We start from the raw sequence: 13,258 nt of genomic DNA on the forward strand, positions 1-13,258 counted from the left end.
ACCGTGACCAACCGTGACCAATGAGAATGTTTTTCACTTCAGGGTGAGAGAGGCGAACACGGGCCTCCAGGACCTGCTGGCTTCCCTGGTGCTCCTGTAAGTATGAATACACAGCCCAGAAGCACTCTCTTGCTGAAAAACAGACGTTTGAATTCGGATTCTAGTCAAGCCTCAGCTGCTCATTCCCTATAGGGTGACTTTACCCACCCCTCCCTTTTTTTTCTGTTTTTTTGTTTTGTTGTGTTTTGTGTTTTGTTTTTTACTTCACTCTTACTCTTTAAAAGATGGAGATAAAAACACTTGACTTGCCTTTATGCTTCATTAATGAGACTCACATGATACCCTAGATTTTAAAACACTCTGGAAATTTAAAAAGTTATTCCATTGTAAGATGATACTAATTAAAAGTTGCTCTAGGCTTTATCTTTCTCCAGTGAATTTACTGGTGCTCATTTTCAAAGAAAAATCCTTGGAGAGGCTTTCTCCCTTAGGACAAATAACATCCATTTTAACATTTTCTTGATAGTTTTCTTTTATCATGAAAGCATTTTGATTCACTTTGGTTTGGCCTGTCTTCAGAGAACCTCCTTTTCCAATTTTATTTCAACATCTTGCCACCTGAAGAATTCTATTTTCTGAAGAAAGAGTCTGATAGGCCAACTGTATTGGGAAGGACGTCAGCTCACAGGTCGTTGTCATTTCTGAATGTAGGGACAGAATGGTGAGCCTGGTGCTAAAGGAGAAAGAGGTGCTCCTGGTGAGAAAGGTGAAGGAGGGCCCCCTGGCATCGCAGGACCCCCTGGGGGTGCTGGGCCTGCTGTGAGTATTCTCTTTCATTCAGTTTTCAAATGGAAAGCACTTTGGTGTATCCATAGTCCAAGACTTCATACTGAGAGAGGCTGTCAAGGTGACAAGAGTATCATCTTCCTAGGAGTACAGTTCTGACTTTGAAGCTTGGCTCTAATAGTCTAGATATGACCCCAATCAAGTTGTTCTAACCACTTCCTACCCAGAGTTACTGTTTTGTTGATTTTTGTTTGTTTGTTCATTTGTAGGTCTGTTGTAGTTTTTCTCCCCCAGTTTTATTAAGATACAATTGACATATAACGTTGTACAAGTTTAAGGTGTACGACCTAACGATTCGAAATATGTATATGTTGCAAAATGATTATCACAATAAGTAGAATTCCTGTTTTTCAAAGGCTGAATGCTTCTTTCAAATTTTGAGTGTGGTGGAATTCTGATGAACCATTTCTACCTCCATTCCATATAGGGTCCCCCTGGTCCCCAGGGCGTCAAAGGTGAACGCGGCAGTCCTGGTGGTCCTGTAAGTATTCACTCTCTTAACTAGTATTCTCTAAACTGTGATTCAAAAGCAGTAATTAATACCAATCTGTATAAAAACTGCCTTGAAATCACTAGATCCTGAAAGAGAGTATAAAAACTATAATCCCTTAATTATATGTTATATGTAAATTCTAAAAGGAAAAAAAAACAAACAAACCATAAATGATCCCAGGGTAGAATGCAGATCACATTTTTTATCCTTTATATTTGTTTTTAGTAGTTTATTATTCATTCTGCTTCACTTTTGAAATTCAAAAATATATTATCATTTCCCAGGGTTCTGCTGGCTTTCCTGGTGCTCGTGGTCTTCCTGGTCCTCCTGGTAATAATGTAAGTATTTTTTCTAAAAATATTTTTTCTTTATTCCATAAAGAACATTCATATATGCATAGGAGGAGAAACTTACCCATTGCTACTTTTCTCTGTGATTAAATCCCATCTAAAATGCAGGTAAAAGAGGGAAGAAATATTCACTTTTCAGTATAAAACACTCCAATTTCAAAAAATGTCTTTGTAGGGTAACCCAGGCCCCCCGGGCCCCAGCGGTGCTCCAGGCAAGGACGGGGCCACTGGTCCACCTGGTAATAATGGTGCTCCCGGCAACCCTGGAGTGTCTGGACCTAAAGGTGATGCTGGCCAACCTGGCGAGAAGGGATCCCCTGGCTCCCAGGGCCCCCCGGTGAGTGGCTATGGTGCCCTATGGGTTGACAATACTCTTTTATTTTGAATTATGAATTCCACAGAGGAAAACCTAATCACAGAGAGAAGAACTAAGGCTTTCTTATTTGTTCAACAGGGACTTCCAGGCCCACTGGGAAGTGCCGGGATTACCGGAGCCAGGGGTCTCGCGGGACCACCGGGCATCCCGGGTCCTAGGGGAAGCCCAGGCCCACAGGGTGTCAAGGTGAGTGTGGCCATCTTGCCCTGGACTCTGGTTTCCTCTGATAGCCTTCGGAGATCACTTAACCATAGCAAGCGTGTCATGAACAAATTTTCCTGTAAAAGATGCAAATTCTTGATATGTTCAGATTTTCAGGAAGCATGCATATTATCAAAAGGCTGCCGAACACAAAAACAATGCACATCATAGGGCAGCCTTGAACATAAACACTAAGAAATTGATAACACAGAAAATATCTTGCCACCTTAAGTACCTCTGTTAGGAGATGTGTGAGCATTCTTTACTTTGTTGACTGTCAGTTTCGAAGAGGGAAATAGTCAGTTTATAGACCTGTGAAAGCCTTTAATTAATACCAGTTTTCCATCAACTCAATTTGTTTCACACTTCTAATTTTCTTTCCCTAATATTACTGTAACATCCTAGCATCTTATACTTATTTGTCTTAAATATCCATTTACCAAAAGGGGTAATAAAATTCTGTATTATTAGGGCTCACATTTTGACACTTTGAGCACCTCTTTAAACAAAATGTCATATAATATTGTAATGAAATGAAGATATAACATTTAAGCATATTCAATTTATATGAACATATCTGGTAAATGTATATTTTTTAGATAGAGCCAGATGTCCAATATAAACTAATTCTGATGGTCGCCACAAACCTATAATTTCATGATGGTTAATCATTATTTTTTTCTCACAATGGCCATGTCTTATTTATATATCTCATATTAGAATGTATTCTAAATAATATAATCATTGTCATTACTTAGCTTTTTGGTATCCAGAGTCACTGGGAAAGTTGGAAAATACAAGAAACTTGCTCTTCCTCAAGGATAGGGATAGTTTTAGGAACAAATTCAATAGAATTTTTAATAAAACAAAGTTTTTCCTTGAAAAATAAGAACATCTCATAACATATTGATTGCTAAGATAAAATAAGTTAAAAAATAGTTTAAAAAAATTTTAAAGTTAAAAAAAGGTAAAATAAGTTAAAATAATATGTCTTTTATTTCTTTATACACAGGGTGAAAGTGGGAAACCAGGAGCTGCTGGTCACAATGGAGAACGTGGTCCTCCTGGACCCCAGGGTCTTCCTGGTCTGGCTGGTACAGCTGGTGAACCTGGAAGAGACGTAAGTACTAGTTCTTAGGAAATATCCAATTGTCCTGGTAGTGTTTGGTAATGTATTTAAGCAAGGGTCAAATTGTGCCTTAATGTCTAAGAGTGTAAATATTGTCACATGCCAAAGTTCTCCTTCTTTTTTTAATAAGATATCCCTTCTATTACAATTTAGAATAATCTTAAATGTTCATGTTCATTAATATTTACCCAATGAATGATCATTAATGGAGAAGAATATGAATGCTAGCTAAATAAAGACACAAGTTGGGGATGGGGAATGCCCCAATTTATAGCATTCCTCCTGCATGAAAATGTACTGCATGTTATTTGTGATTAAGTCTTTTCTTAAATTGTAGATTTCTATTATCAGCTTAAATTACTGTTTCTTAAGCTTTTATTTGTTATCTCTTTCCAAAGGATTTTTTTAGATATTTTTCTTTCCTAATCACTTCTCCCTCTCTCACCTGTGAAATTTTAGTGCCATAGGTATACTGCTTATCTATTTACGTATGACCCTTTGAAGGGCCACAGCTGTTGTAATATCTAAGATTTTTTTAGTCCTAAGAACCAATTTTTATCCTCTTTAGGATGCTATTGCTACCATTGAGAATACATGGCTTAGCTTGTATTTGAATGGTTCGAAAGAGTTTGATTTCTTTTCTCCTTGTTTTTTTAATCAGGGAAACCCAGGATCGGATGGTCTTCCAGGCCGAGATGGAGCTCCCGGTGGCAAGGTATAATGAACATAGATGCAGTGGGTTTGTGTACTTAAAGTAATAACTGCTGATCATATTTATGTTGGATCTGTGAATTTGTTCTCAGGGTGATCGTGGAGAAAATGGTTCCCCTGGTGCCCCCGGTGCTCCTGGTCATCCAGGCCCCCCTGGTCCCGTTGGTCCAGCTGGAAAGAGTGGTGACAGAGGAGAAACTGTGAGTTTTTCTTTGCTTACCTATTTTCCTCAGTAAAGGGATTAGTAGGTGGAAGATACGATGTCAGATCTGAGAACCAAATGATCTACTATCATTTCTTTTCGTTTTTATGCTACTCTTTCCTTAGGCAACTGGGGTAAAAAAGGTATCTGCTAAGTTTCTGGCAGTAGTTAATGAAGAATTCATTACTAAATTCAAAGCAGCATTAATCAGTCTGAGTGTATATTCACTGGGTAAATGCAAGGCTGAATTAGCAAGACTCTCTCAGCTTTCCTGTTTAGACCCCTTGGTAAAGATATAAACAGAGAAAGCACTTTGAAGGAGAAAATGGCACTAACTTTTAATAATCATGTGCATACTATTAGTCCATCACAGTGAAGTTAACTTCTAAATAAAACAAAGCTTTATCAATAAATAAACAATTCCCTGTGTGTCTGTTTTTATTTCAGGGCCCCGCTGGCCCTTCTGGTGCTCCAGGTCCTGCTGGTTCCCGAGGTCCTCCTGTGAGTTGTTTTTTAACTCATTCTAGAGTCTAAGAAATGTTCTACTTTCTGGCATGTTCAGGAAAAGGGGATGACAACATACACAACTATGGAACAGAATTTTAACTTTCTTTTGATGATACAGAAGGCAATTCAGGATCTAAAATTCCTTGGGGCCAAGGACCTTTGTAGCAACTACTGGGGTTTCGTGCAATTATCAGTCCAAAATCAAAACTACAAGAACAATCTTCAGTGTTGCATGTATGCAGTGTCCGTGGGATTTCTAGCTAATAGAATGTCATGGACTGGATTTAATTGCTATCAATTTTATTTTGTTTTACCAATATGTATGTGTGTTTATGACCTTAATTTGAAATGTGTCTGTAAAGGGTCCCCAAGGTCCACGTGGTGACAAAGGTGAAACAGGTGAACGTGGTTCTAGTGGCATCAAAGGACATCGAGGATTCCCTGGTAATCCAGGTGCCCCAGGTTCTCCAGTAAGTGCATCCGCTTTGTTAGAAAACCCCCTTCGGTGCATGTTAAGTGATGAGCTAGGCAACTCTGGGAGACCAAAAGTAGAAAAGTGCTCATCTTTAAAAGTTTATGTTAAAAGAGATGAGACATGGATTCGAGGGCTTGGTTGAAATAGTAGTTGGCATGAGGCAATGGGGAGATTAAAAAAAAGGCAATCATATTCCATCATGACCCCCATGTTTCTTGATTTGATCTTGAATGTACAGTTTCCCAAATCTTTGAGAAGTCTTCCTTCATATTTACCCTTCTTTTCCTCTCAGGGTCCTGCTGGTCACCAAGGTGCCGTTGGTAGCCCAGGACCTGCAGGCCCGCGAGTAAGTGGCATAGAAAGATACTGGAAGATCCATATTTTTCAGATATTCTAGCAGGAAGATATCCTAGCATTGTGATATCATAATCATTTTTTAGGGACCTGTTGGACCCAGTGGGCCCCCAGGCAAAGATGGCACGAGCGGACATCCGGGTCCCATTGGACCGCCAGGGCCTCGAGGGAACAGAGGTGAAAGAGGGTCTGAGGTAAGACTGCACTCACAAATATCCGGGTTTAATTTGCTACAGTCTTCAGGTTTCAGAAACGCTTTGTAAGATTTGGAAGCTAGATAGTGAGTTCAGTACAATAGAAGCACCCAACTTAACTTAGAAAATCAACAATGACTTTTAGAGATTCTCTACCCTTTCACCATCACACTATAACAACAAGAGAGAGAGAAAAAAAAAACCTTTTTTACTGTTTGATCAGAGAGCAGTCATTATCAGAATAAAGACAAAAGCCCAATTAACCAAATGAACTCTGCAGGCATTGATCTCACGCTGGAGATCGCACAATTATGACCATCGTAATGAATGGCAAGCACGTGGCACATCTTCTCAAACAGCTTCCATGATTCCTGTTTTGCTACCAATACCATCATTCCCAATACCTTCCTATCCCACATCTTTGGCATAAACGGAATAAAAACCATTATCCCCATGAGTTACAAATTTGATAATTGAACACAAATAGTAATCAGCCCAAAGACACAAAATTAATGACAAATCTGGGATCAGAGTCTAGGTTTCCTGATCAGATTCCCTCTGGCATGTCAGAGTTAGAAGTGTTTACATAATTTATTCAGAAGGAAACATGATTGAGTAAAATTTGTGCTCTCACTCCACTGATTTGTACCCAGGGGAACACAATAAATTTCATGGCAACAAATTTATTATCATTGGTTATCATTTGATCACAAAACAACTCAAGTAAACCTTTCTTAAAGTAATTATGTTGACATATTGGTTGTTTCTAATGCATTGTATTGACCCAGCAACATATTCTTTCAGCAAAGAGCAAGTACACCTCCATGATGCCTGTTCTTACCCATCCTAGGGCTCCCCAGGCCACCCAGGACAACCGGGCCCTCCTGGACCTCCTGGTGCTCCTGGTCCGTGCTGTGGTGGTGGGGCTGCTGCCATGGGTTCTATCGGAGGGGCTGAAAAAGCTGGTGGTTTTGCCCCATATTATGGAGATGAACCGATGGATTTCAAAATCAACACCGAGGAGATTATGACTTCACTCAAATCGGTCAACGGACAACTGGAAAGCCTCCTTAGTCCTGATGGGTCCCGTAAACACCCTGCTCGGAACTGCCGAGACCTGAAATTTTGCCATCCTGAACTCAAGAGCGGTATGTGGGGAGTCTTTCAGGCTCATGGCAACAAGATTACAGAGAAAGCTGCTTAGATGAGAACTGGGGGAAGAGAAAAGTTTCACTGTGAATAGAAAATATTTTATAGCAGAAATAGTACTTAAAGAATGTTGGTTGGATTGAAACTGCTGGATACTTTCAGAAAGTACACACTGCAGGTATCCTTAAGATGGAACATACATGATCCAAATATTCCAAATGTAGGAAAACTTCAAGATAGTCTTGTAGAAAGTTTGATATAAGTCATAGTTTGGGATGTTTCTGCATATCAGTCTAAAGTTGTTTGGGTGATAAAGCAACATAGATCACTGTGTTTTCAGGACAAAATTTATATAACTTGATACAGACATAATTTGCAACCTAACTTTTGCAATCTTTATTTAATGAGATTAATTTTTGCGATAAATCTAATTATTAGCTTTTTCATATTAAGAAACAGTTAAATGAAACATCCCAGACTTACATAAAATTAAATCAAATACCGTAATACTGTAAGATTTTACATATATTGGGTTAATTCTTTCTGAAAGGCAAAAATTATTTCAGGCTTTCAGATACCTTGACATGGAACATTGCCTTTGTTAGGAGTCATTTCTGAAAATTACTTAAGAAAGAGAACAACATCAGTCACAGGGACTTTGGGTTAAACTTGCTGGCATAAATCTAGATTAGACAGAAAGCTTACATTATTTAGCAAAGCCACATTAAACAGATAATCGTCTTAAAAAGAGGGAGAGATTTCAATCAATACAATACACCAATCAAAATGTCTTGGCTAAGTATATCATCATTGTTCCAAATCAAGAAGCTATATTTTACTTCATGCTTTCTAATTATTATACCTAACACTTTTTAATCTCCACAATTTCAATAAAAAGTTTCTGTATTATATTGTACTATAAAATACAAGTAAATTAACAAACAACATTATGAATGCTTTATGTTTGTAAACAAACAAAATCATTCTGGCCGCAACTTCACTACTGGATTTTGTAACCAATTCCCATTATTCTCTTTTGTGACTATTCAGGAGAATATTGGGTTGATCCTAACCAAGGTTGCAAGTTGGATGCTATTAAAGTATTCTGCAATATGGAAACTGGGGAAACGTGCATAAATGCCAGTCCTTGGACTGTTCCACGTAAGAACTGGTGGACAGATTCTAGTGCTGAGAAGAAACATGTTTGGTTTGGAGAATCTATGGATGGTGGTTTTCAGGTAATAATGGATATACCGTTTTTTAACGAAGTCATTCCTACTTACCTAACTTTTTTGATTCCTCCCAGTTTTTCATCACAATGCTGAATTAGTTAATAAATAGGAGAACCCAAATGGCTTTATATATTCAGGTGACTATCTTTATAACTTTTATACCTTCTCTCCCAAAGCTAAGTTAGATTGAATTATTTGTTGTATGCAACCACCTTTCTTTCAATTCTTAACACCTTTTTTACTCTAGCATTATATGTTACACACGCAATAAGAACATATTCACATATAAAATATTCATACATAAAATATATGGATAACCTGCGTTATAATGACCATACTATACTACATGAATCCTTAGGACATATGGTTGCAACAAAGATGTTTGATCACCTGTGTTTTTCCCCATCACAGTTTAGCTATGGCAATCCTGAACTTCCTGAAGATGTCCTCGATGTCCAGCTGGCCTTCCTCCGACTTCTCTCCAGCCGGGCCTCCCAGAACATCACGTATCACTGCAAGAATAGCATTGCATACATGGATCATGCCAGTGGGCATGTAAAGAAAGCCTTGAGGCTGATGGGCTCAAATGAAGGTGAATTCAAGGCTGAAGGAAATAGCAAATTCACATACACAGTCCTGGAGGATGGTTGCACTGTAAGTAATAACATTTTTAAAGGCATGGACCATAATGATCTTAGCATTTCTAGTTTAATCATGCTATTTTGAAAAGAAAAAAAAATAATGAGAATGAACAAAAGTTAACATTTGGTGTGAGTTATGTAGGATTTACTGGTTCATTGCAGGGAATATTAAATACCACACACAAAAATATATATCTTCCCAACCTCCAGGCGAAACAAGTTGAAATGAAATCAGTAGAAATTTAAATTCATAATATAAACTTCTGGGTGGTTACTATACATTCTCCATAATAGCTATCATATGGACTCAATCTAAAATCTCTGCTTTCTCTTTAAAGGTTAGCTTTAAATCTTTTCTTTGTTATTATCATTTATAAGCAAAGGGAGAATTCACTTCTAATACTAGCAAATTCCATCATGAGAGACTTTCTCACTTTTTAGTAAACCAACCATATACCTGGTAGCAGTGACCAGACAGAAACCAGACCTCCTGAAAATGGGCTGGCTATTGGCAATCTCTACTGAATGTACCTTAAAGCTCCATAATGCTTTTGGTTAACAGTATGGTTTATTAGGGTGCCTGGGTGGCTCAATCGGTTAAGCGTCCAACTTTTGATTTCTGCTTAGGTCATGATCTCAGGGTTGTGAGATCAAGCCCCATGTGGGGCTCCGCACTGGGGTAGAGCCTGCTTGAGATTCTCTCTCCCTCTCACACGACCCCTGCCCCCTCATGTGCACATGCTTTCTCTCTCAATCTCTAAAAAAGCCCAATATGGTTTATTATCTGGGATGATTATAACTTTAAAATGGAGGCGGTCTCATATGCATGGAAGATAGTGTGGCAGGTTGGCAACACCCTTAGGGCACACTATGTTTTTAAACTTGGTCAGTCAGAGGAAGTGTCTAAGTAATTGTAATGTCATGATAGCTCACATTTTTTTCCTCTTTTTTACAGAAACACACTGGGGAATGGGGCAAAACAGTCTTCGAATATCGAACACGCAAGGCCGTGAGACTACCTATTGTAGATATTGCACCCTATGATATTGGTGGTCCTGATCAAGAATTTGGTGTGGACATTGGCCCTGTTTGCTTTTTATAAATCAAACTCTATCTGAAACCCCAGCAAAAAATTTCACACTCCATATGTGTTCCTCTCATTCTAACCTTGTCAACCAGTACAAGTGACCAACTCAATTCCAGTTATTTATTTCCAAAAGTTTTGGAAAAAGTATAATTTGGCAAAAAAGGATTTTTTTTTTTGCTGTTACACCAAATACAGTTCAAATGCTTTTTGTTCTATTTTTTTTACCAATTCCAATTTCAAAATGTCTCAATGGTGCTATAATAAATAAACTTCAACACTCTTACAATAACACTGTGTTATATTCTTTGAATCCTATCCCATTTGCAGAGCAATGACTAGGCTTACCATTAAAAGATAATCTTTCTTTCTGAAATAGTCAACATGAAATTAGAAAAGACCTCCCTGTTTCAACTACCTCAACCTGGTCAGAAATACAGATGAATTCTAGAAGTCCCGGAAGATGAAAAAATTTATATAATTGAACAATAATTTCCTAAAATATTGGTAAAAAGTATAGTACAAGAATTTGAATAAACATTTTAAAATCTACAATTATTTTAATCTTGGATATCAACTGCTTTTAAAGGTGCTTTTCTCTTTTCTTGTCACTGCTGAAATTATCAAGATTACCGATATTTGGGAAGGCTTTAAAGACATATGTTATGGTGCTAATGTATTTTCACTTTAAAAACTCTAGGTCAGAATTGTTGCCTTATATTCAAAACATAAATGCACACCATCTGTACATGTCTCCTATCAAAAAAATTTATTGGTGTGTCACTTCGGGGAACTCTCTCCCTTGATCCTGTAAAAGTCAACAACAACAAAAAACAAATAATGGGGCTTCTTTTGTCACAGTAACACAGAGAATGTGTTGAAATTTAACTTTGTGAGCTTGTATGTGGTTGTTGATCTTTTTTTTTTTTCCTACAGACACCCATAATAAAATATCATAATAAAACATTCCTGGTTTCTGTCACTTTTAATAAATACAAGAAATGTATGTGTACACTCTAGAACTCTGGTGATCTTCTTGAAAAAAACATATTGAATTCTAACTCTCTAGCTTAATAATGCAATGACCTCAAGAATATGAGATAATAAGCTATGTTCATTCAGAAGAGAGATAATGCTCAATGGGGAATCTTGAGGATTTTTAGATCATATTCAGTGAAAACTGAGGGCTTGCTCTTTGAGTCAATCCCTGGAAATAATAACATAGTAAATTCAGGGGCGCCTGGGTGGCTCAGTTGGTTAAGCAACTGCCTTCGGCTCAGGTCATGATCCTGGAGTCCCAGGATCGAGTCCCGCATCGGGCTCCCTGCTCGGCAGGGAGTCTGCTTCTCCTTCTGATCCTCCCCCCTCTCATGCTCTCTGTCTCCCATTCTCTCTCTCAGATAAATAAATAAAAAATCTTAAAAAAAAAAAAAACATAGTAAATTCAGTTGTCCCCAAAAGGGAAGGAATCAGGGAGGAAGATGCCAGTAATTTATTGGAAGTAAGGAGGGTCTGGCAAAACAATTAAGAATAATTCAAGTCGACGCTTTTCTACCGTTGCTACACACTGTCTCATTGCCCTCTTGGCCCTTTTCCACCTTCAAATTCTTATTCTTTTAGTTACTGTAAGTATGGTCTTGCACATCTGACTTTATAGTTTGAAGTTTGCTTACTCTATATGGTTTATAACAATAATACTACTTTCCAAAATAAAAATTCTATCAGCCAAATGTCACGTCAAGACGTCCACTTACCCTCCATGTTAGAGGAAACCAGTGTTAACAGCTTCTTGTGCATCTTTCCAGAAATATTATATATACACATACACACATACAGAGATATGGAGAGACAGAGATAGAGAGACAGAAAGAAAGCAAGCCAATTTGCATTATGCCTTAAAATTAAATTACTTGGAGTTTTAAATTTAGGCACCTTCAAAGCCAGAAGTATTTGGCCAAGTCTTCCTCACATTGCATCACACTGACAGTGGCTCTCCTGTCTCCCTCTTTCATTTTTTTTTTTTTAAGATTTTATTTATTTATTTGAGAGAGAGAGAATGAGAGACAGAGAGCCTGAGAGGGAGGAGGGTCAGAGGGAGAAGCAGACTCCCTGCCGAGCAGGGAGCCCGATGCGGGACTCGATCCCAGGACTCCAGGATCATGACCTGAGCCGAAGGCAGTCGCTTACCCAACTGAGCCACCCAGGCGCCCCTCCCTCTTTCATTTATAAGGACCTTTATAATTACATTGGGTGCAACCGGACAATTTAGGATGATCTCCTCATCTCAAGGTCATTTGATGACCAACCTTAATTCTGTCTGCAACCTTATACCCAAAATAGCATCTAGTGTCCCGTGTTATGATGATTTCACCAGGCTGCTTTTGGGGTATGATTTTGAATATGGCTCTGAAAGTGAGCCTTCTCTTCATATATGTTTATTTTATGAGCCTGGGTTCTATAGCTTTCTCTGAATTTCCCTGAAATTTAGACAAAACCTATAAATTACATTTCTACTTAAAACAGCCAATGTTCATTTAGGTGGTTTGTAACAAAGAACCCCAACTCGGCCAGCAACTGATAATAGCAGTAATGACAGTGAGCAGAAATTCAGGAAAATGGAAAAACTCTGGGATCAAATATTATACTGGTTAGGGGTAAACATAGGAAAATCCAATTTGCATTTAGAGATGAGAACTTGTCAGTCTGTGGAGATAGGGCTCACGTCTGTGGTTGCCTGGAATGATTTGCAATGTGAAGCTAAGGCTGAAGAGGGTGAGTGACCTCTGCTATGCAACAGGATATTTAAATTTCATGAGAAATTGCAGGACAGCATGCAGGTGTGTCTGCTTTATTGCTGATCCACAGGAAGAGAATGACAAGTTCAGATCCGTATCTTCTTGGCTCAACGTGCAGAAGGAAAGCTATGGCCTTTCCCTGACTGTGCTAAAATAAATATATTAACATGGAAAAACATATTTTAGAACTCATCTCTTTGCAAAGGTTTGAGATAACCAAAGAGCAAATATAAATCTTAATTTATTGCAGATCAGCAAACTTCAACATAAACCTAAATGGGTTTTCGAATTCTTTGTTTGATTGGTACATAACTAGGAAGTAATAGGACCCCAGAAATTTGCATGGGGTTTTTGAAAGAATTCTCTTCAAATATTCCTCTTTCACATTAAATTACTCTAGCCATTTAAAATAGGACCCTTTATTTCCTACCTGCTAATATTTCTGCCTTTCTTGAAATGCAAGATGCCTCCAAGAAAAGACTAATTCTCCTCATACTGCACTCCCACCACTGCTTATTG

General features: G+C 38.1%; 1 protein-coding gene across 1 annotated transcript in view; it reads left to right on the top strand.

The window, feature by feature from the left end:
- COL3A1 (collagen type III alpha 1 chain) overlaps positions 1–10,910 on the top strand; it is a 39,270-nt gene extending 28,360 nt beyond the window's left edge. The window contains exons 35-51 of the mRNA XM_045868371.3: positions 43–96; positions 712–819; positions 1,274–1,327; positions 1,624–1,677; positions 1,865–2,026; positions 2,144–2,251; positions 3,279–3,386; positions 4,057–4,110; positions 4,199–4,306; positions 4,756–4,809; positions 5,178–5,285; positions 5,583–5,636; positions 5,731–5,838; positions 6,689–6,986; positions 8,038–8,225; positions 8,631–8,873; positions 9,816–10,910. Coding sequence (XP_045724327.1) covers positions 43–96; positions 712–819; positions 1,274–1,327; positions 1,624–1,677; positions 1,865–2,026; positions 2,144–2,251; positions 3,279–3,386; positions 4,057–4,110; positions 4,199–4,306; positions 4,756–4,809; positions 5,178–5,285; positions 5,583–5,636; positions 5,731–5,838; positions 6,689–6,986; positions 8,038–8,225; positions 8,631–8,873; positions 9,816–9,962 — 2,010 coding nt within the window. The 3' untranslated portion in view covers positions 9,963–10,910. The remainder of the gene's footprint in view (positions 1–42; positions 97–711; positions 820–1,273; positions 1,328–1,623; positions 1,678–1,864; positions 2,027–2,143; positions 2,252–3,278; positions 3,387–4,056; positions 4,111–4,198; positions 4,307–4,755; positions 4,810–5,177; positions 5,286–5,582; positions 5,637–5,730; positions 5,839–6,688; positions 6,987–8,037; positions 8,226–8,630; positions 8,874–9,815) is intronic.
- Positions 10,911–13,258: the final 2,348 nt, after the last annotated feature.

This window comes from Mirounga angustirostris, unplaced genomic scaffold, assembly GCF_029215605.1.
Source record: "Mirounga angustirostris isolate CCGP_5_RB_7025 unplaced genomic scaffold, mMirAng1.0.hap1 SCAF_3, whole genome shotgun sequence".
Classification (NCBI taxonomy): Eukaryota; Metazoa; Chordata; class Mammalia; order Carnivora; family Phocidae; genus Mirounga; species Mirounga angustirostris.